The 23799-nt window shown below is 46.7% G+C and overlaps 1 protein-coding gene and 1 long non-coding RNA gene across 3 annotated transcripts in view; one reads left to right on the forward strand and one right to left on the reverse strand.

Annotated features, from left to right (window-relative positions):
- LONP1 (lon peptidase 1, mitochondrial) overlaps positions 1-23799 on the reverse strand; it is a 45365-nt gene that overhangs the window by 7116 nt on the left and 14450 nt on the right. For both annotated transcript variants that reach the window (XM_024113214.3, XM_065578262.1), the window contains 12 exons: positions 22361-22480; positions 21044-21278; positions 20156-20217; positions 19191-19320; positions 17999-18082; positions 15065-15285; positions 9028-9166; positions 6502-6680; positions 2468-2555; positions 1349-1471; positions 539-655; positions 70-210 (listed from right to left, as the gene is read on the reverse strand). In XM_024113214.3, the coding sequence (XP_023968982.3) occupies positions 70-210; positions 539-655; positions 1349-1471; positions 2468-2555; positions 6502-6680; positions 9028-9166; positions 15065-15285; positions 17999-18082; positions 19191-19320; positions 20156-20217; positions 21044-21278; positions 22361-22480 (1639 nt within the window). The remainder of the gene's footprint in view (positions 1-69; positions 211-538; positions 656-1348; positions 1472-2467; positions 2556-6501; positions 6681-9027; positions 9167-15064; positions 15286-17998; positions 18083-19190; positions 19321-20155; positions 20218-21043; positions 21279-22360; positions 22481-23799) is intronic.
- Positions 10136-12296, forward strand: LOC122173344 (uncharacterized). The gene is made up of 3 exons (XR_006173825.2): positions 10136-10203; positions 10306-10387; positions 12162-12296. It is a non-coding gene; the product is annotated as an uncharacterized LOC122173344 (long non-coding RNA).

The following is a 23799-nucleotide window of genomic DNA, read 5'->3' on the forward strand; positions in this document are numbered from 1 at the left end:
TAGTTACTGCAGAAAGCTGCCAAGGCAGAAAGCACACAGAGGACGACTTGACATTCACAGCATCCTCACCTTCTCCACCTGCTTCTGCAGGTTCCTCACTCCACTCTCCCTGCAGTACTGCTTGATGAGAACAGTCAGCACATCTGATGAAATCTTGGTCTTGGTTTCATCCAAACCACTCAGGACACGTGCTTGAGGGACCAAGTACCTCTGAAAGAAATCAACCACCATGTGTTCCTGTTAGTCCCCACAACTGAATGCTTGGTCATCCCATTTCACCCAACTTCATTCTGCTCAATGAATGCTTTCTAGACACGCCTAGGACTTGTCTCCATTGGAAATCCAGTATTATCCAGTTGGGAGTGCAGGTCTGTTTGGACCTGTTCTACATGGCAGTGTTCCCTTGAACACCGTACCCAAGTTGACGACTTGTGCAGAGCAGACACTCAGGTTTACTCTGCTAAAATACCCTTTTCTGTCATTTGATGCAGTCTGTGCGCAGCAGCACCTAATGGTTCATTAGTGAGATAGCATTCACCTCTGCAATTGCAAGTTTCTCTTGTGCGACATATCCTGACACATTGATCATTTCCATTCTGTCCCGCAGTGGCTCTGGGATGGTGTCTGTCACATTGGCAGTACAAATAAAGAGCACCTGGATATGACAAGATAAGCCTGGTTAGGTGTTTCTCCCGGGCATACTGCTTCACTTTACTCTATCCTCGAGTTCTGTCCCCCTACAGTTGGGAAGTCAGATTCCAGAGCAAGCTGTTCTCTGCCCCCAAGTCAATTAATCACACAGCACGCAGTGGGAAGTCAGAATGCTCTGATGGGAGCATGGGGAAGCGGCATTTGCCACTGTAACTAGAGAACAGGGACCCCAGCAGCAGCATGTGGAAGAAACCCAGATGAACATCCACACTGAAAGTCTCCTTTGCAGCAGTTCGGAAAGCAATTATGTAGGCAGGGCACTGGCATCCTGTCGCTGAGAGCAAGCCCCGCTTTGGCCACTTAGAAGTGGAAGAGGAGGCCCCCTGCTCACTAGCTGGCAGATGATGCTATGACAGCAGTGTACAGCTGGCTCCCAGTCCAAGGCTCGGGCACCCATAGGACTGGAAGGTACCTAATTAGATGGAACATTTTCAGTACAGTGTGTATAGGTTTGGACCCACAATCAACTCCAGTTAAAAAGACTTATGTGGACCCCAGTGTCTCAATTACATCTCCCTTGGCACAGAGAGTGGGTTCTATCCTACTACCTTGTTCACTGAATCCTCAGCAGTTTTAATGGCTGGGGCGTCTCAATATATTTGTCAGCTTCCATCTTAAACACCCAATTGAACGATACCTTTGATAAATCTACAGGAACATCAAGGTAATGATCCAAGAAGTTAGAGTTCTGTTCTGGGTCCAGCAGCTCTAGAAGGGCTGAGGATGGGTCACCTTGATAGCCTCGCCCAATTTTATCCACCTACAAGTGACAGAAGAACTTAAGAAAATGTAGTAGCATGAAAAGCCTCTTATCATGATTCATTTTTTGTTTGCAAAGTTTTGAGTGCATTTGTTCTTGACGAGCAGCTGTTTCACACCCTTGCTCCACCAGACTGTGCTTCTTCACAAAGACCACCTTACTCAGGTGCACCCAGGCGGCAGCACCCTGTCCCCATGGCCTCTAGGAACTAGCATGCTTGGCAAGAAATGGGGTGGTTGTTAGTACTCACAGGAAAAGAGTTGTACAGAAGTGAGCCACGGGGGCTTCTAAAGTGTCAGGGGGACCAAAAATGTGTGGCAGCAGCACATCAAGAGTGGCCACTTACGGTAGTCCCAATTCTTTCTTTGAAAGTGGTGTCTGCTTTGATGGACTAATGCAACATCACACTGCATTAGTCATCAACTCCATTTGAAACTGTGTTAGGGTCTGTGATGGGTTTATCTTGACTTTATTACACTGCAACTTTATACACGGTTTGCCTTCTTGAAATATTTTTTCATGCTAGTGGAAAGTGTTGGGTTGACAACCCAGAGTCCTATAACTGCCTGTGAATCAGCATCAGCACAAATGGTGACAAGGTAAGCTTCTTACCCCTCATGCCACTGCTTTAAATCCAACCTAGAGGAATTTCCTCCTCACCCCTTAGGGCCAGAAGAAAAATTGGGGTTTTGTGCCCATTCACCCCCTTCACCACCTATGCGGAGTCTGCCACTGAGAGCGTGTGTATGTGGCTGCTGGCTGATTACACGGTGTTCAAGGGCAGTAGCAAGCCGGACTTTGATCTGAAAGGCCTTCGTGCAGCAATCTTAATTGACACGTGTATGATAGGAGACTAAACATTTGGGTTAACTGCCTCAGTGACTTAGGAGCGCAAACCCCATTGAAAGTCAGTAGGACTGTGGAAATTTGGAAAGGTTACCCTTGGAGTTTCCCTGTAGCCTGGGGAAGAGCCAGGAGAAAGATCAGATACATCACCTCATCGATCAGGATCAGAGGGTTTTCTGTCTTGGTCTTTTTTAGGCACTGGATTATTTTCCCTGGCATTGCTCCAACATACGTCCTCCTGTTTTATGAGAGACCATATGCAGGGAAGAGAGACAGGGTCGTGCACATATCAGACAACATATCATGCAATTGAGGGAATAACATGCTTAAGAGGCAGCACTTCATTTTTTTACCTGTGTCAAGAATATTCTCAATGACTGCTCTATAGCATCCCCATCAAAAACCCATCTCGCCTAGTTCCAACAGTGGTCAGGGCTAGATACATGTTTGGACAAATTGCCTGGACTGCAGTTTTATTTCTTAAGTTTGTTGTGAATTTTGGGACAACTGGTTTTTATTCCATTGTATTTTGTGGAGAATCTCAATGCATTTTTTATACCGGGGCAGAGAGGGCAGAGCAGGGGATTTCTTCATACCCTCAGTTGGGGGATCAACCTCCACCCCACACAGTAAGGTGGCCCTTTATGAGAGTTTGGGCTCAGTCTCATATGGCTCTAGTTTGCCTCGCAGAGAGCATGTGACCAAGAGCCAGACTTGCTGGGAATTAGACAGGGCAGCCTGTGCTCACTCTGAGCACTACTGTTTTGGGATGCTCTCCAGGGACCATGATCTGGGGAAGGCAGGACCAGTGGAGGCTTCCTGGCTGCATGTGTTTACAAACAGTGAAGAAGACACCATAGGAAATGGCCCTGGGAAGCAGTGGACCAGAACAGTTTTGAGTTTGAGGATGGTGGCCCATGGTTGAGGTTAAGATTCTGTCACAGTTATTTTTAATAAGAGTCAGGGACAGGTTGCAGGCAGTAAACAAAAAGTCATGGAAGTCCATGACCTGTTTCTGACTCTTACGAAAATTACCGGGGGGGGGGGGGGGACAGGACACACTAATGGTCAGTGTGCTGCCAGGGGCTGACTGCCAGTAGCTGCTCCAGCCCTGCTGCCACTTCTGTGGCAGGGGTTTACCGCCACTGTTCTAAGCCCAGGGGGGCCTGACCCAACCCCAACCACTCCTTCACCCTGGGGCCGCTGCTTTGGTGGCCCTGGGGCTGACAGCTACTCCAGCCCTGCCACTGCCAAAGAAGTCACAGAGGTCCCAGAAAGTCCCAGAATCCATGACTTCCATGACAGAATCGTACCCTTACCCATGGTTGAGGGTCCAAAGCCAGGGGGCCCACCTACAGCACCACTGAGAAAAGTGGGGCAGAAACCCTTGCAACAAAGGGAAGAACTACTATTTAGAGCTAAGCAGTGGACTCAGGTCCAGGTGCAGCTAGAGTGCTCGGGAGGGGGCAGGAGATAATTTTGTTTAGTTTGGACTTTTGTTTTAATCCCCAAAGGACTGGATGTCTCAATCTGACTACAGGGCTAAATCACATTAGAATAACTGGCACCCACAAAGAAGCAGAGGCCTCAAATGAGGGGTAACTGAGGCATCAATGCTGGATGGGAGAAACCACTCATGCACAGCAGGATTAAGAACCTTTGAAATATGTTTACTTCTTTCTCCCTATGGATCTTGTGGCAGGGAGTTTCACAAGCAAATTTTACTCTGCAGGAGTTGCCCTTTGTTTTGCTATTTTAAAAATGTTGTCTTCATTTCACTGAGTGCCCCCAGTTCCGTATTACAGGAGAAGGGGAACATGTGCCAGGCTGGCGCGCTCACTTATTGGGGGATTTGGAATCCTCTTGTTCTTGTCCTTGTCCTTCCCAAGCTGACTCGTCTGCATCTTAAAATCATTCCTTAGACAGGAGCCCTGAGCACACTAACACCAACATTCCAACACATCCGAATGGCATCGCTCACCTCACCATAATTCAGTGGTGTCAGCATTTACATTGGGGAGCTTTCGAGCTCCACTGCAAACAAGCATTTGGAGCTGAGGTCTTTGAGGTTTCATTTTAGATGTATTTCAAAATAGGTTAGAATGTTGAAAAATTGAAGTTCCTGGATTTGGATACACTTGTGAAATGGTGATGGCTTTGTGTGGTATGTTCAAATATCACTTACTAATAAATAGTACAGAAGACACGTGCGTACGTTTTTAATACTATATGGCTAGTGTCTAAGCAGTGTTAGCCAATACACACATATTACGCATAGGTATTATGTGCATGGTATTAATACAATATATATATTAACTGAATGTTCCCACAATTCTGTTCACCCATGTCAAGTATCCCACAACACTTTGCAAAGCTGAAGTCAGCTTTGGCATTAGAAGATAGGAAGCCAAGATACATGAATGCTGCATCCTAGCACTGGTTGGACTGTATCTCTATACCCAACTGGTTTGGAGTGTAGTGTCCAAAACCAAGATAAGAAAAGTACAGAACAAAATAACGAGTTAAGGAATTATTATGAACTGGTGAGTTGGATTTTAGTGGCTGGTATAAACACTACTAACTGAAATGCGTATCTATGAAGCAGGGTGGGTGAGGAAATATCTTATTGGTCCAACCTCTGTTGGTGAGAGATACAAGGTTTCAGAAGTTGGTCCAATAAAAGATATTACCTCACCCATATATCCTTGAAGTGCACCTTCTGTGGAAGGTGAACACACTGCAAGAATTTGCTTCCCAAAAGAGGGTCTGTATGTCTCCATTTTGTATTGTTCTGCTTTGTCTTTATGCAATACATTCGGCTATGTTTCGTTACTTGGTCTTGAACATTTTTAAGAATGAACTGCAAATGTAGTCAAACAATCGGCTACATCCTTTAGTCAACAGCACCTTACATAGAGTAATTGGAAAGGTATTTGGGGCAAAGTTATAGAACAGCCAGAGAGGAGCAGAGAGCATGATGTACTTAAAAATATATATATAGATGTATATTTTTTTAAATTGATATTTGTTTATTTTAAAATCCTGCCCAGGTCATCACTTTAATCGCTTTCCAAAGACAAATCATCTGCTATATCCATATGATCCTTCTCTTGACTATGGGCAGGGGTGGCAAGTTGTATGGGCCCGTGGTGCCTGGGCTCCAGCAATATTCAGGGCCCCGGGTCCCAGCTCCACCAGTGTTCGGGGCCAGGTCTCTCCCCCGGCCCCACTTACCACCCCCCGAGCGTCCCTGCCTGTGCCCTGGGCAGCGGGCGGCTGCCCCCTGCAGCTCCCTGCTCTGCCGGCTCCCAGCATCAACTGCAGCCACAGGGTCCTAGCACCCCCCAACCATTAGTGCCCGGTCAGGCTGACCCAGACCCTGCTCTTCTGCCTCGGACGGATGGACCCTTCCCTTTTCCGGCGGGACCCTCCACCAACACAGCCGCCCCCCCCCCCCCCCCCCCCCCGCAGTCACCGCTCCTGCCCGTCACCGCTCCTGCCCCACGCTGGGCAAGGGGCATCCCCATCCCCCACCCCCAGCGAGTCTACAGTGAGGGACAGCAGCAGGGGAGGAGGCGCACACATGATGGCAGCCCTCCCAGCACCCACCACAAGGGAGGTGAAGGGGCTTCCTGGACCTGAGAGGGGTCCTAGGAGCATGTACAGTGACAGTGGGGCGAGGTGAGTGTGCTGCTGGGGGACAGAGGGGGGCCTCTTCCTTGGAGCTCACTGCTGCTGGTGCGGGAGGGCTGGAGGGAGTCCTCCTCTCTGGCCCCAGCCGGGGTCAGCCTGCCTGCACCCCAAACTCCTCATCCCTGGCCCTGCCCTATCCCAGAGCCTGCACCCCCAGCCCCCACACCCCAACCCTCTGCCCCTGAGCCCCCTCCTCCATTGTGAACCCTCATCACTGGCCACAGCCCTGCAGCCTAACTCTCTGCCTGAGCCCCTCCTACACCCCACCCCAGAGCCCTCACCATTTTACATTATTTTTAAAAATATATATTGGCTTACAAGGCAGGTGTGGGGAGGCAGGACTTGGACCCATTCTTGGCACCACCAAAGATTATACAAACCTGCTGCCCCTGACTATGGGAATTTAAATTACATGCACATTTCATCATCAACTAGGTCACTGTAAAGGTTGATAAAAACTCGTTGGTGAGAAATTCTTGAGTTAAACTGACCTGTGCCCTTTGATTTCTGCCACATCAGTCATTCCTCCGACACTGAAGCGGAAATACTCTCGGTTTAAGGCTCTAGCGATAGAGCGGGCAATGCTGGTCTTGCCAACCCCTGGAGGGCCATAAAAACAAAGAATCTTCCCTTGGGTTGATCCTCGCAGTTGGCTGACTGCTATGAATTCCTGACCAACAGAAAATGCATTACAGTCAAATACAGTCACAGCCCCACATTCAACCAGGAGAAAAAGAACATCACAGTTACCCTGAGGAAGTTTTTCAGTAATGCAGGGCTGGAGGACTTTACCTGACACCATTTATACCCAAGGAGATAGGTAAGAAATAGCTCCTCAGATTAACCTCGAAGGAGAGGGCTGGTAAAGATCCTACGGCACATCCTCTCCTGGCCGGGGCACACCAGGCTCCCATGGGGCAACAAGCTGACATCTATATATGGAGCCCCGCAATTCCACTGTCTGCTGGGACGGAGCCGCTTCTCCCCTGTGACTTAGGAAGTGGGATTCTATGCCTCTCTCCTACCCTCGCTGGTTCTTACCTGCCTCTCCCAGTCAGTGTGCACTCCGCCCCTACTGTTCAGTGTTCCTGAACTACTTCCCCATTGTTAGAGAGAGAGAGAGAGAGAGAGAGAGAGAAATGTCTTGCCTCTGCTGCAAAATGAAACTGGACCAATACTTGCATGTTTCAGTCTGCAGGACATAGCTCTTGTCAGTTTCACCCAGTTGCAGAAGCATGGTTCTCTGGTTCTAGCAAGTTGCTGTAATAGATGGCGGCTGCACAGAGTGTGGGCCTGTGTGTCCACAACAGGCTGAAGCAGCATGCCTCTAAGTGGTTTGAGGTTGTCTGAGCACAGGGTACCCCAGATAGTTAAGGTATATATCATTCTTGCCCTACAATCTGAACTCTGCCCTCTGAATGACACCTTAACTGCCCTGGCAGACGTGGTAACACTCTATTCTTTCCGATGAGGAGGAGCGCCGTGAGGATGTAGTACAAGAAACTGTCAGACTGTGTCCTCACAAAGGCAAAAGTCTCTAAGCCTGCCTGAAATGAGAACACCAGCTGGCTGCTCCGAGCTTATGCTCAGCCACTTCAACCTGCTCTGCACAGCCCACCCCACAGTTACCCTTTGTCCCAGAGGGAGTCCTTAAGACAAGCGTTCACCTGTGCCCTTCAGTGCTCTGTCATGCATGTTACCAGTGTGCTACCATGGCAAGAATAGCGACTGCGCTCCTCTGCTTGCACAATCCACATAACTCAGTGCAGAAACAATGTGTCTGCTGTCTCTGGGTGTGGATGCACCTATCCTCATATCACAGTGTGAGCTGTGGCTACCCGATGCAAGTGGCCCCTGCACCAATCAACACAGCCACCCTAATACTGTGCAGTTTAGTTGGAGTGCATGCAGATGAATGACAATGCAATTCTGTGGGACACAGTACAACACAAAAAAATGGCACATTTACATAGTTCTCTCTCATGTCTGCTTATTATAGGGCAGCCTTGCTGAAACATACTTACAATATATCCACAGCAGCTTTTTCCAGCTGCAGGAGGTAGCTACGGTGGAAGGGCAGCCTGGTGTGTACCTTAAGCTCTGTGTTTCCTGGATTTTAGAGGGTTAAATATAGATGCACTCTACATTCTGGAAGGGCATGAGGCACGGCTGGTAAACCTGAACTCTGCATTAATGACGTTTCTGGGCAGTGAATAAAGGTTAATCAGGAAACTATTTCCCTACAGCGTTTTCTCATTTGCTCAGTGCCACCCAGTGGCAAAATGGTACACAGCAGTTTAAAATCAGAAGAACAATCTTTTAGGTCAGTGGTTCTCAAACTTTTCCAGTTGCCGCCACCGCTGCTCCCCACCCCCCTTACCAGTAACGGAATCTGTTCGCGCCCCCCTTCCATTACTGCACAGCCAAGCTTCCTCAGCAGCAGAGCCTGGGCTGAAGAAGGAGCTGGGGATGTGGGAGGAGCTGGTCTGGGGGTGGAGAGGGGATGAGGGCAGAGCTGGAGTGAAGCTGCGACTGGGGTCGGAGTTGGTTTGGGGACGGAGACGGAGTGAGGGTGGAGCTGGGCCTCGAGATGGAGCAGGACAAGGGCCTGAATGGGGTTGGAAGCGGAGCTGGTCTGGGGGCAGAGCAGGGCTGGAAGTGTGGCACTCCCTCCCCACTCCCTATGAGGACTGGCCCCAACCTGGCCACATGCCCCCCCAAACATTCCTCTGCGCCCCCCCTAGGGGGATGCGCCCCACACATTGAGAACCACTGTTTTAGATGTCAATGACAATTCTATAGAGGGGGAACAAAAATCTTGGGCTCTAGTTTGAGATCACTGAACAGTAATAAGCAAACTACCCTTATACAGTCAGAGGCACTAAAATATACCACTACCCACCCTACCCCACCAAGGCTCATGCATCTCCCCCATTAGACACATGAGGAAACAAACTGTACAGAGAGCCATGAGCCAGGCTGCACAATGCCACCTAGAATGGCATACACTGCCTTACCAGAATTCGCTTCTTGACGTCATCCATTCCATAGTGATCCTCCTCCAGAACTGCCTGAGCTCTGCTCAGCTCCAGGTTCTCCTCGCTGCATTTACCCCATGGGATGGATGTCAGCCAATCCAAGTAGTTCCGGGTAACACTGGCAGCAGCACACAATCAAAACAGTCAATATTGCAAAAACCCAACACACCAATGAAAGAGAGTTTCATTAAGATGAGTGGGATTTAACCTGTACTCATGGGGGTGCAGGGGAAAATGGATTGAATGTCCTATCAGCTTTGTCACAGGGAGAATGAGTAACTACCCCTAGGCTACTGTTGCAACATTGTTTTGAAAAATATGAACATCTCCATTTGCAGAAGGTCTTTGATATCTGGCAGGGCACAAGCCCTTGGATTAGGACCTGTCTTTTCTTTGTCACTTGAAATTCTGTTCAGGTTTGGCTGAAACAAACTGTTAAAAAAAAAAAAACCCACACACCTCTCTTCTGTTTGCATCGTGCACAGAGATTTTGGCAGCCTCCCAAAATAACAACTGCACATGAACATTCTGAGGTTGGGCTAATGCTGCCACTGGAGCAGCAACAGAGGGCACTGTACTAGCAATACCTGGGAGGAGCTGCCAAGGCAGATTTCGAGGGAATGGGGAAAAGTTTCCAGGCTGGGCTTCCCCGACCAAGCACCCTTAGCTACTGGGGAGTCACAGCACCTCCCCCATTGCCGTCCCCCCCCCCCCCGGCTCCTGTCTCCAATGGCCCACCCCACGCCCTCTGGGATAATAGCCTTCTCCTGCTGCCAGTTAATGCAGTTAGTCCTGTAGCTCAAGTGGTAGCTGTCTGTACTGACGATTTACAGTTCAAACCTGGCTGACAATGCATGATGGGGGGTGAAAGTTGTACGTAAAAGTTTGGGTCCCCCCTTCCCCCCCAAAGAATACACACAGAGAAAATTATAAAATATATTTAAAAATACATTATTCACATGGCAATGGCAAATTCTCGAAAGTTAGGAAACCAGATTTACTCTGGCCCCTGCAACATTAAATCTGAGCCCTTGTGGTATGCCCCATACAGTTTAACTGCATGGTCACATACTATTTTTTTTCCACAGGACCCCTGCCTCATTCAGTAAGTGGGACAGAATCACAAGAGGCAGAATTAAAATTGCACAAGCAAACGTGAGTCTGCCATTTACTAATTTTAAGGTGCTTGATTCTGCAGAACATTCATTGAACAGTTGTAACAGTTTATATATTAATGCTCCATATGTTTTCTTATAGGTGGGACGGGCAGCACCACCTATTAAAAAAATAAGGACTGGGAATGGCTGAGCCATTACAAACATTGATTCTATCTCCCCTTGTAAGTATTCTCACACTTGTTATCTAACTGTCTGTACTGGGCTAGCTTGATTATCACTTCAAAAGTTTTTTTTCTCTTAATTAATTGGCCTCTCAGAGTTGGTAAGACAACTCCCACCTGTTTATGCTCTCTGTATGTGTGTATATATATCTCCTCAATATTTATTCCACTCTATATGCATCCGAAGAAGTGGGCTGCAGTCCACGAAAGCTTATGCTCTAATAAATTTGTTAGTCTCTAAGGTGCCACTAGTACTCCTGTTCTTCTTTTTGCGGATACAGACTAACACGGCTGCTACTCTGAAACCACCTATTAAGTTTGCCTGACCCTTCCCCCTTGCTTATAACGTTGCAAACCTTAACCTTTCGGACTGAAGTTTTACATGTCGGGTATCTGCCTCAGGCTGAATTTTTCAGCCAACCGGTTCAGCCATTTCTGAGAACACACATTGTTTTATCCATGTGAAGAATTTTAGGCCTGGTCCACACTGACCCCCCACTTCGAACTAAGATACGCAACTTCAGCTACGTGAATAACGTAACTGAAGTCGAAGTCCCTTAGTTCGAACTTACTGTGGGTCCAGATGCGGCAGGCAGGCTCCCTCGTCAACTCCGCGTACTCCTCTCGCGGAGCAGGAGTACCGGCGTCGACGGCGAGCAGTTCCGGGATCGACTTATCGCGTCTAGACAAGACGCGATAAATCGAACCCAGAAGATCGATTGCTTACCGCCGGACCCGGAGGTAAGTATAGACGTACCCTTAGTAACCTCTTCTTTTAAAAGCTCTAGTAACCACATGCTTTGAAGCAGGGACTTGAGGGGAAAAAAACATCACAGTTCACACGCTCAGTAGAGACTTTAGATTTTAGCAGCTAAATTCCGCAAGGATTTTTTCTGCAATGAGCATGCTCCAGGACAAGTCTGAACTGAACTTTCCCTGCAATTGCAGCGGTGGGCTGTGCCAGGTCCAGGCATCAGAGCAGAGAGCAGGGAGCCTGTCTCTCCTATCCTCTGAATGACCTTCCTGTTGGGCCTAAGCAGCATGGAGAAGCTGCCTGGTTTGAAAGCAGAGGAGTCAAGAGCTGGACCTGCACAGGAGAGGGAAAAGGAAAACTGGGACTGGGAGGGGAGGGGACTACATAGGGAGGGGAGACAAGATAGGGCAGACAAGGTTGGATAAGGAGTCACAATTGGTGAGGGAGGACTGGGACTTGCTGGGCAAGGAGATTAGGACTGAACCAGTGAGGTGGGGGAAAGGAAATGTGGTAGGGTGGTAAGGGAGACAGATCTAATGAGGAACTGGAGTACAAGGGTAGAACTGTAACTAGCTGGGCAAAGAGACTGGGAGAAAGACCTGGAAGGTCCAAGGGAGAAGAGATGGGACACTGAGTTTGGAGGAGGCACCTGAGAACGAGATTGGGAGCTAATGGGAAATAGGTGACTGGAGGCCAGGGTGAGGGACAGAGATCAGCTGAGAAACTGGTGGGGGATTGGGACTGGCTAGGCAAGGAGACAGAGTGGGAGTGAGAAGACTAGGTCTTGCTGGGCAAGGAAACTGGAACTACGATGAGAAGACAGGAGTGGGGAAGAGATAGGACTGGACAGAAAGGTTCACACCTTTGAGGGGAACTGGCAGCAGCAAAGTCTATGCCCACTAGGGCGCACACAGTACTCCAGAGCCTGGAATGGAATGCATGGTTTCTGAGTCTTGTCATTCCTCTGCTGTCAGCAAACATCTGTGAAACTAATAGTCAAAGTGTCTCTTTCCCCTCTAGAGCTGGTCCACACAGAGGATACCAGCCTACTACTACTATCAGTTGCTCCATCAGCACAAGTGGAAGAGGTCTGTGTGGCAGATCTGACGGTTCCAACCCTGCTGATGACCCATGTGGGTATCAATATAATGCCACAAGATGGAATTTGTTTTTTCAGTTTACCTTTTTTAAAAACTAGGAAACTGCACACAAACAGAACTATGTGAAAAGAACATTATTAAGGTTGTAAAGTCAAGCAAAGTGCGCACAGTCCAGATACCAAGATACTGGGGCTGGAAATCTAAGATGGGTTTCCAGCATGGCAAGGCAGAGAATTCTTTCTGTGCCAGCAAAAATATTTAGTATATTTTAGATGCAAAGAGATGTTGTGGCATTCACTGTGTGACAACTACACAAAATGCTGCTTTGCATTGATGGAGCCCTGGTCACAGTGAAATCCCAAAAGCTTGGGCACAGGTTGATCTATGCCAGTGTTTTCCAAATGATGGCTGCTGACTCTCCTAAGTGGCCCCTGTTGAAAGTTACCCCCACACTGAAATCTGAAATGGCACCCCAGGGAGCAGAGGAAGGGTGTATGTATGTGTGCGCGCACATGAACACACACTGTATATATACAATGGTGGGTCTCCAAAAAGACCAAATATAGTTGATGGGTCCCCTTTAGTAAAAGGTGTGGAAGCACCGCTCTATGCTCCTGAAAGCCCACATCAATGAGTAACTGATTATGTTGCAAGAGTGATTCAGCCCTTTGCAATTCCCATCCTGCCCACGCATTTTCAATCAATTAACAAGAGTTATGTTGCGGAGCCACTGTCATGTGACAGATTAGCCTCTTGTTTCTCATGAAATCTAGAGCCCTCTTTTGAGAGCCAAAGTTGAGCTGCTTAGGGAGTGAGCATGTGAGCACTGTGTGAGCCTTGAACTGAGGAGTGGGGGGATGGGACTACATAACCCTTGCTCACCCCATTAGGTTGTAAGAAATGATTTCTAGAACTCCCAAAGAAAACAGTTGAAAGTAAATTGACACAGTGAAAACAGAAATCAACGGAACAATTATTTACAGGAATTACAGTAAGTCCATAAGGGAGAGCTAAGTTACCCTTTCATTTCTGGATACTGATTCTACACAATGCGAAGAGAACAATACTATGAAGCAAGGAGAGCAATCCCCACACTGTAGGTCAGTGTTTCCCAAGCGAGGTGTCCTAACCAACCAAAGGGTTGTGGGAAGGGTCTACCACTACCACCACGAGCCCATCTCAGACCCACACCACTCATACGAACATAAGAACAGCCATATTGGGTCAGACCAAAGATCCATCTTCCGACAGTGGCCAATGCCAGGTACCCCAGAGGGAATGAACAGATCAGGTAATCATCAAGTGATCCATCCCGTCGCCCATTCCCAGCTTCTGGCAAACAGGCTAGGGGGACACCATCCCTGTCCATCCTGACTAATAGTAATTGATGGACCTATCCTCCATGAACTTATCTAGTTCTTTTTTGAACCCTGTTTTAGCCTTGGCCTTCACAACATCCTCTGGCAAACAGTTCCACAGGTTGACTGCGTTGTGTGAAAAAATACTTCCTTTTGTTTGTTTTAAATCTGCTGCCTATTAATTTCATTTGGTGACCCCTAGTTCTTGAGTTATGAGAAGGTATAAACAACACTTCCTTATTTACTTTCTCTACACCAGACATGATTTTACAGACCTCTTCATATCCCCCCTTAGTCGTCTCTTTTCCAAGCTGAAAAGTCCCAGTCTTATTAATCTCTCCTCATATGGCAGCTGTTCCATACCCCTAATCATTTTTGTTGCCCTTTTCTGAACCTTTTCCAATTCCAATATATCTTTTTTGAGATGATGTGACTACATCTGCACGCAGTATTCCAGATGTGGGTGTACCATGGATTTATATAGAGGCAATATGATATTTTCTGTCATATTATCTATCCCTTCTTAATGATTCCCAACATTCTGTTAACTTTGACTGCCGTTGCACATTTGAGTGGATGTTTTCAGAGAACTATCCACAAAGACTCCAAGATCTTTTCTTTGAGTGGTAACAGCTAATTTATACCCCATCTTTTATATGTATAGTTGGGATTACATTTTCCAATGTGCACTACTTTGCATTTATCAACATTGAATTTCATCTGCCATTTTGTTGCCCAGTCACCCACTTTTGTGAGATCCTTTTAAGGCTCTATGTATTTTGCTGCCCCAAGCACGGCAATCAGGCGGCTTTCGGCAGCATGCCTGCGGGAGGTCCGCTGGTAACGCGGATTTGGTGGCATGCCTGCGGGAGGTCCCCCGGCTTTGGTGTACCTGCCGCCGAATTGCCGCCAAAGCCGCGGGACCGGCGGACCTCCCGCAAGCATGCCACCGAAGGCTCCCTGACTGCCGCCCCCACAGCGACTGGGGGAAGCTCACTGAAACATGGAGCAGAGTGCGATTGAGGGGAGGGGCAGCTGCCAGGTATGGTTGGGGGTGCAAGATGCTGCCAGGTGACTTGGGGTGAGTATAAGGCTGGGGGCACTATTGGATGGTATAGGAAGTAATCACAACAAACGCTTCCAAAATGCATTTTTTGAAGGTTAAAATCTAAAAAGCTGTCTAAGAGCTTCCCTGGGCCGAAATGGCTGCTGGACCCCCACGGAAAGGTGTCCCCTCCCCACCACCGAAATGGCATCCCTAGGAGCAGAGGAGAAGGAAGGGGGGGAGGGGTGCGCACACACACACTCTATGTATTGGTGAGTCACAATAAGAGACAAAAGGTAGCTGGAGGATCCCTTTGTAAGAACGTTGGGAACCACTGCTCTAGGTGCCCTGAGGCACTGCACACATTTCATATACAGCTCTAATTAATCCTCATTGCACAGAGCATTAGTGTGCACTCACTTGAATTCTGAGGAGTGATTGTCCAGCAAACCAAGTTTGTTCAGCTCTTCATCAATCACTTCCATGACATGTTTTGGCACTACCAGATCCTTGAGCCGCTCTCGGAATTTCTCCTCTATGGCATCTTTGTCCTCCTTCTCTAGGCCTAGCTCTTTCTTGATAATCTTCAGCTGCTCTTGGAGAAGATACTTGCGATGAGTCTGCTTGATCTTCTCCTCAACCTAGACACAATGTGTACGGTAACTTTAACCTGTTGCAACTAACCCCCCCGCTCCCCGACCCAACACCATACGCCTCCAACCACTTTCCAAAGAGATCTGAATGAACTGGGAATTCCCCAGCAAGAGAAGATACAAATACCCCTTGGAAACCACTTGCAGTGTAGCTCTACTCTAAGGCTCGAAGAAGTGACCAAGAGTAGCATTGTGGAGTCTCACATTTATTGCATTTCAATTATTTCTTTGTCACATGCGCTCAAGTTTACAAGTAAAGATGGCTCCAGCAACTTAACAAGGCATCATCTATTTCTCAGCTCTTGGAACTAGAACCGAGGCCCTTTCAAAGCTCCAATATCTAGAACACACCCCTCTTACCCTTCTTGCATGTTTTGTAAAAGTCAGTCACATACAACTCACTTTATCAGGAAATGGCACAAGTATTGGCTTTGCTGCTCAGGTATTAAAGATTATTTTTTTTACAATAACTGGAGTCACATTGCTTTAATTTCATCTTATTTTTAAAAAGGAACATTAGGAATCATTAGGATTCCTCCCTTGAGTGTATATTATTTTAAAAAACAATTGTATTGTTTTCAGTGTGTGTACACAATTCTTCATTGAAATTAAAGCCATAGAATATTTACATGTGCAATATGAAGTTTTTGTAAATTAAAGTGACGTATACCTGTCAAAAGTATACATAAAGTACTACACTTCCTTCAATTTCTGTCCACTTTCTCATAGAATCATAGAAGATCAGGGTTGGAAGGGACCTCAAGAGGTCATCTAGTCCAACCCACTGCTCAAAGCAGGACCAATTCCCAACTAAATCATCCCAGCCAGGGCTTTGTCAAGCCGGGCCTTAAAAACCTCCAAGGAAGGAGATTCCACCACCTCCCTAGGTAACGTATTCCAGTGCTTCACCACCCTCCTAGTGAAATAGTGTTTCCTACTATCCAACCTGCACCTCCCCCACTACAACTTGAGACCATTGCTCCTTGTTCTGTCATCTGGTACCACTGAGAACAGCCGAGCTCCATCCTCTTTGAAGCCCCCCTTCAGGTAGTTGAAGGCTGCTATCAAATCCCCCCTCATTCTTCTCTTCCGGAGACTAAACAATCCCAGTTCCCTCAGCCTCTCCTCATAAGTCATGTGCTCCAGACCCCTAATCATTTTTGTTGCCCTCCGCTGGACTCTTTCCAATTTTTCCACATCCTTCTTGTAGTGTGGGGCCCAAAACTGGACACAGTACTCCAGATGAGGCCTCACCAATGTCGAATAAAGGGGAACGATCACGTTCCTCAATCTGCTGGCAATGCCCCTACTTATACAGCCCAAAATGCAGTTAGCCTTCTTGGCAACAAGAGCACACTGTTGACTCATATCCAGCTTCTCGTCCACTGTGACCTCTAGGTCCTTTTCTGCAGAACTGCTACCTAGTCATTCGGTCCCTAGTCTGCAGCAGTGCATAGGATTCTTCCGTCCTAAGTGCAGGACTCTGCACTTGTCCTTGTTGAACCTCATCAGGTTTTTTTTGGTCCAATCCTCTAATTTGTCTAGGTCCCTATGTATCTGATCCCTACCCTCCAGCATATCTACCACACCTCCCAGTTTAGTGTCATCTGCAAACTTGCTGAGAGTGCAGTCCACACCATCCTCCAGATCATTAATAAAGATATTAAACAAAACTGGCCCCAGGACCGACCCTTGGGGCACTCCACTTGAAACCGGCTGCCAACTAGACATGGAGCCATTGATCACTACCCGTTGAGCCCGACGATCTAGCCAGCTTTCTATCCACCTTATAGTCCATTCATCCAGCCCATACTTCTTTAACTTGGCGGCAAGAATACTGTGGGAGACCATATCAAAAGCTTTGCTGAAGTCAAGGAATAACACATCCACTGCTTTCCCCTCATCCACAGAGCCAGTTATCTCATCATAGAAGGCAATTAGGTTAGTCAGGCACGACTTCCCCTTGGTGAATCCATGCTGACTGTTCCTGATCACTTTCCTCTCCTCTAAATGTTTCATAATTGATTCCTTGAGGACCTGCTCCATGATTTTTCCAGGGACTGAGGGGAGGCTGACTGGCCTGTAGTTCCCCGGATCCTCCTCCTTCCCTTTTTTAAAGATGGGCACTACATTAGCCTTTTCCCAGTCATCCGGGACCTCCCCCGATCGCCATGAGTTTTCAAAGATGATGGCCAATGGCTCCGCAATCACATCCGCCAACTCCTTTAGCACCCTTGGATGCAGCGCATCCGGCCCCATGGATTTGTGCTCATCCAGTTTTTCTAAAATAGTCCCAAACCACTTCTTTCTCCACGGAGGGCTGGTCACCTCCTCCCCATACTGTGCTGCCCAGTCCAGCAGTCTGGGAGCTGACCTTGTTTGTGAAGACAGAGGCAAAAAAGCATTGAGTACATTAGCTTTTTCCACATCCTCTGTCACTAGGTTGCCTCCCTCATTCAGTAAGGGGCCCACACTTTCCTTGACTTTCTTCTTGTTGCTAACATATCTATAATGCCTGCCCAAGTAATTAAGCAAATTAGTGAGGTTTCTACTTCACAAGACTAAATACAGATGACATTGTTCAGCTGAGAGACATGAGATGCCACCACATAACTACTTAGTGTTCATCTATATTGCAGCGATGAGTGCAGTATAAGAACTTGTAAGACAGGGTATGTGCCCTGTTCCTTTAGAGCCTCACCTCCCGTCCAAGACGCTGCTGGAGTTTACTCAGCTCATACTCTTTCTTCAGGAGAGAAAGGGCCTTATAAAGCCGTTTGGGAATCTGAAAAAAAACACAACCCAGCAACAAAGTATGTCTTCAGAGTCATCACAGGCCTGTTAGCACTTGGCGAGAAAGGCTATTGCCTAACGACAAAGGCACAAAAGGATGCTGATGAGCTGCCACAATGTTCTTCCATGAACCTACAATTCTCCAGCATCCACAGTTCTGGTGAGACTGGTGCAAAATAACTTCTCCACTCACAGGCTGAAGATAAGCATGTACAGAAGCACATCCAATGACTTCAATGCATAAGGGATAACGTGGCATGATCAGTCTGGACAGCCAATATCTAGCAATATGGAACTGATGGGAAAACTCAGCTGTTTGCCATCAAACAAGCCACCTCTCACTGATTCTACTGTAATTCAAATGCAGGAAAGAAGATAAAGATTTGTTTTACCTCTCAAAGGATAACTCAGGCTGATAACAAGGGATGTATTTTCAAAGAAGAGACAGAGCTAATGCCCTCCTGCAGTGCTCCACCCCTCCCGCACGGATACAATGTGATAAAAGGGACTAACTCCTATGCTTTAAACACTTGGCAAGGGAGCTCCATTTTTGAGAGACCACTGGATTATTCCAGTCTATGATCCATTTTAAACAGATTTTGTTTCTTTTACCTAATACAATAAGTGTCATGAAATGCCCCCTTATCATTACCATTCCAATTTAGCTCGCAATGGAAACCATCTGTGTGCGTGTAACACACACACAGAAAGAACAGGAGTACTTGTGGCACCTTAGAGACTAACAAATTTATTAGAGCATAAGCTTTCGTGGACTACAGCCCACTTCTATATATGTTCCATTCTATATGCATCCGAAGAAGTGGGCTGTAGTCCACGAAAGCTTATGCTCTAATAAATTTGTTAGTCTCCAAGGTGCCACAAGTACTCCTGTTCTTTTTGCGGATACAGACTAACACGGCTGCTACTCTGAAACACACACAGATTTAATTGTCCACTGAAATCAACCCATAACCAAATGCAGAGCTAATGTGTCCTCAGTGTAGAGGACACTAGAGAAGTCATGACAAGTAATGATGTATCTGCTTTGAAAGAGGCAGCTATATGAGGTGATTCATCAGTTAAAGGTTTCTTCATCTTACATTGGTTTCTTCCAGGATATCCTGCAGCTCGTGCGACTCTGCCCCCGTTAACGCTGCACCCATGTCACTCAGATAGATTGGATTATCTACCACTCGTTGCCCTGCCTGCATCATCTGAAGCACAGACTCTCTGAAAAGTCAATTAGAAACAAGAATCAAAATGTCTAATAAAAAGTAAATGGTTTCTTTGATTTAATATTCTAAGAATACAGTTCTCTCCCATTTTCCCACATGGCCTAGGGAGCAGCTGAAACTTTTGGATAATGCTAATAATGTTCGACTAAACAGGCATGCTATTTTAATGCTTCAGATGCAACATAGGGCTATGTGGGGACACTATGGATTCAGATAACTAGGGTTTTCAGATAATTGGAATTATACCATATTAGAAATTCCTCAATACAGCCAACAAGATAGGTGAGACGAAACAGCAGTTCAGAGTGAAATAATGTCATTTTTCAGGCCAGTTCAACCAGCGCTCATGGGGTGACTAAAGTGAGGAATTATTGGCGGCTAACCGCAGCCTTAATGCAGGCAGGATCTATGGAAGTGTCCCCCACCCCCAGCTCTGCAGCACCTCTGCATCTCAGGAATCCTAAGCCTAGCTTGGCAGTTGTGGCAAGCTTTTGTTGGAACATGTCTTAGGCTAAGACTCATGTCAGGTGACGAAGCTACATTTGAACCCAGGTCACCAGTTAAGGTTAGTGTTTTTAGCCCATGCACTCATGAGCCTACCCTCCCAACCATTTAAGTTTCATATCATCCCCTTTATTATCTTCTTCTTCATTAAATCTACTTCCATCCTGAAGCTAAATCCTCGGTGGAAAACTCTCCAGTTACTGCTGTCCTTTGGTTAGGCTACAGCATGCAGACATTTACTGAGTCTAGAAAGAATGGCTTCAAAGTACTGAACATGCCTGAGAACCGCTGAAAGCCAGAGATCGAACAGGACAGGGTAAACGTACCTGTAGAGAGGGTTCAAGGCAATGATGTCCCGGATTGTTTTGACAATTTCTGCAGTAAGCGCCTAACAAAACAAAACAACAGAGCCCACAAGTCCTGAGTGAAAATGCAAGCACAACATGGCTCCCTCCTCCCATGTCAGGGCCCAGAAATACCAATAAGATGGGCAGGAGTCCCTGCCGCATGTGTCCATTTAACTCTGGTTATTGTTAAGGAAGATTGCCCTCCTCCATTTCCCATCGTTCTGGGAGGGAGGTTGGGCAGGCCTGGAGACTGGGCTTTTGCATGGAGTAAACTAGCTTGGCAGTTGTGGCAAGCTTTTGTTGTAACATGTCTTAGGCTAAGACCCATGTCAGGTGACCAAGCTACATCTGAACCCAGGTCACCAGTTAAGGTTAGTGTTTTTAGCCCATAAGGTTAGTTAGTTGTGAGCCTACCCTCCTAGACATTTAAGTTTCATATCATGCCCTTTATCATCATCTTGTTCATTAAATCTGCTTCCATTAAGTTTACACCCTCACGTTGGCCCTTCAGACATCACCCTTGAAAGAAGTTATAATTATTCTTTAGCCAAGCTAGTTAAAATAAATGCCCAACAGGATACAAGCTATTACATGGGATGCATGCACAGGAGAATCCATCCTTACAGTGATGTTAATTAGGGGCCAGGCATTCTGAGCAATAGAGCTGTTGCACTGAGAAGGGTCATTGTAATGGGATTAACATGCAGACACATATTAGGACTATGAGAAGCAGGCACCTTCCATGGGGTGAGATTAAATGAATGGACAGTATAATAGACCTGCACATGCAGGACATCCCCAATAGCTCAGGCACAGATCTGGACACACTCACTTGCAGCACTAGGCTTGTGTGATTTCTTCACTTACTTTAACTTCTTCTGTGATCTGAAAATCTTCATGGACAACATTGTCCACTTCTACCATGAGCACTTCTTCTGGCGAGGCAGCCATAGGTTCTAGCACCAGCTCCACAGTTTGGTCCTTTGGTCCTTCCTCTTCTTCAGCCTCTCTCTTGGAGCGCTTCAGCTTCCTTCTTGCTTTCTGTTTGTTCTCAGACTCAGATTCCTCAGGCTCAACCTCTAGTTGCTTGTTTATACGAATTCTGAAGACCAAGAGAAGACAACTGTAGCCAGCACTGCAAGTCTAACATTGGTGTATGTGACTATCGTACTAGAATGGGGAGGGGCAGGGTTACTTGTAGTCTCTGGATTAAATATTATGCTTAGGTGTCACCCTTTCTAAAGGCTCCATCAGGAACACTGAGGGTTGATTTAGCATAACTAAGAATCAGGCAGCTGTGAACCCCCATGGGATTTGCAAACCAAATACTAAAAAGAATAAACTGAAGCATGAGAGAGATAAACTGGCTGCTGAATTAGCTCCTTTGTATTTCTGCCCTACATCAAAGTGGAATTAGATTTTAACATTTTGTTTTGAAGAATCAACCCCTAAAGAAAACACATGCTTTATCTGTAAGCAAAACAACTGGATTTGAATCTGTGACCCTTAGCTCCCTCATCACATCCTGGTCTAAGTATAAGGATGGACACACTTAGACTGAACTCTTTTCATTTGAGGGACCATCTCTGCTATGTGTCTTTGCAGAGTTCAGCACAATGGAGCGTGTGCCACCACAATGCAAATCAGTAAATAAGTCATTTTAGATCTGAAAGGCCCAAAGGCTTTTCCAATCCGGTTGTCTATCTTACTAAGCTCCTCTGAGCAGGAGCTTGTCTAGCATTTATCTCAAGTGCCACACATACTTCTAGGACTAAAACAAGAACACCTGTTATACCAGTGGGATTATCCCCCTGGATTAGGCAGTCCATTACCCTTGCCAGAGGATATCACCCAGACTGTGCTTCCTCAGACACTAACCCGATCTGTTAGATCAGAAACTTCCAATCCCAGGAGTGGGAGCTCTTCTGGAGACGTGTACCCCCATTCTATCAGGAATAGAGTGGGGCAAAGAGCAGCACAGATTGTGAATACAAGATTTCAGTTTTGAGCGAACACTTAGCTGACAATAGCAAGCTCCCCAAAGAAAGACCTCAGATGGCACCCCATGACCCTCTCTCCTCATTACAAGCACAGTAACATATGTGCAGTGGTGAGAGCTGAAGGATGTGCCTGCCCACCAAGAATGGCAGACACATGCGTGGGCTCTGTAGCAGATGCAGTTACCTTCGGTGCCCCATGACAATCATGCGCAGCTTGTCTCCAAGGTCCTGCATTTCATGGATCTGGACAAAAGTTCCTGTCTGGTAGATTTCATCCAGGTTTTCCACCACATCAGATTCACTGCTGATAAAATTTAAAGGTAAACATTACATAAACATGAGACAGACAAGATAGGTGAGGTAATATTTTTTTGGACCAACTTCTGTTGGTGGAAGGTACAAGCTCTCGAGCTACAAAGAGCTCTTCAGGTGTGGGGAAGGTAGCAGTGTGTCCGAGTTAAATACATGTTGGAACAGACAAGCTGAAGGGGTAATATGTTGGAAGAACTCACGTTAGATTGTTATGCATAAAGGGTTTGAGTGGGCAATTAAGGGTAACATGTTACAGTGTGGCATGTTACAAATAGCTGTAATGAGCCATAAACCCCTGTTAAATCCATAGCTTTTGGTTCTAGCAGAATTATGAATTTAGGTTCCCAGGCTCATCTTTTGAAGATGTTGCGCAGGTTTCCCTTGAGGACAAGTATTGAAAGATCAGATATGCGGTGATCGCTTTGTGAACAGCATTTGCCCAAAGGTGATACAGTGTTTTTGGCAACTCCCTCCCTGAACCCCAGCCCTCATGTATTCTGTTGTGGGTTTTTTGTTTTTTGCGGGGGTGGGGTGGGGGTGTCCTAAAGCATCAGAGATGGCCACATCTGGAGATGGGACACTGGGTGGGGTGGGCCAGGGCCTTGAGGTGGCACTGAGCATTCTCTCTCAGAGATGCTGGCTGGCTGGTTCGTGCTCACATGCTCAGGTCTAACTGCCCCAGATCAGATAGGCAGTTTTTCCACTTTCCTCTGAGGCATGGAGCACAGACCACACTTGCTGGGATTATCTAGGTACATCTCACTTAAGCCCTGCCATTGCAGAGGCCTTGGGCACTGGGACACCTCGGTCCTGCCTATTCTTGGCTAGTGGCATATAACAGCTTAGTCTTCTATGGGATGTAACATTTGCATCTAATTTTGGATACAAGTTTAGTGTTCAGGTGCTGGTGGCCTGTGAAATACAGGAGGTCAGACTAGAGGATCCAGTAGTCCTTCCAGGCCTTAACCGCTACTGCTACCTTTACACTGGCGCACACACTTGTGTATTTACCCATTCATATGCTCATGCATGTATCTCCCTATGCTATGCTGGACACAGGTAAAAGCTGTGACACTGCACCCCATATTCTTCATAGTGATATTATGATTGTAGCAGAATTATTTTATGCAAGATAAGTTATGTGAGGTGTCATTATACAAGTTCTTTGCGAATACGATTATCCTATTTGTATGCATGTATCATTTTTGTATCTGAAGTTATAAATACTGACTACGTATCTGTACTGCAAATATAGTTACACCTGGGTAACACCCACTAGTCAAGATGCTTTCAGTCTAGATAATGGGTGGA

Source organism: Chrysemys picta, chromosome 25 (genome assembly GCF_011386835.1).
Source record: "Chrysemys picta bellii isolate R12L10 chromosome 25, ASM1138683v2, whole genome shotgun sequence".
Lineage (NCBI taxonomy): Eukaryota > Metazoa > Chordata > Testudines > Emydidae > Chrysemys > Chrysemys picta.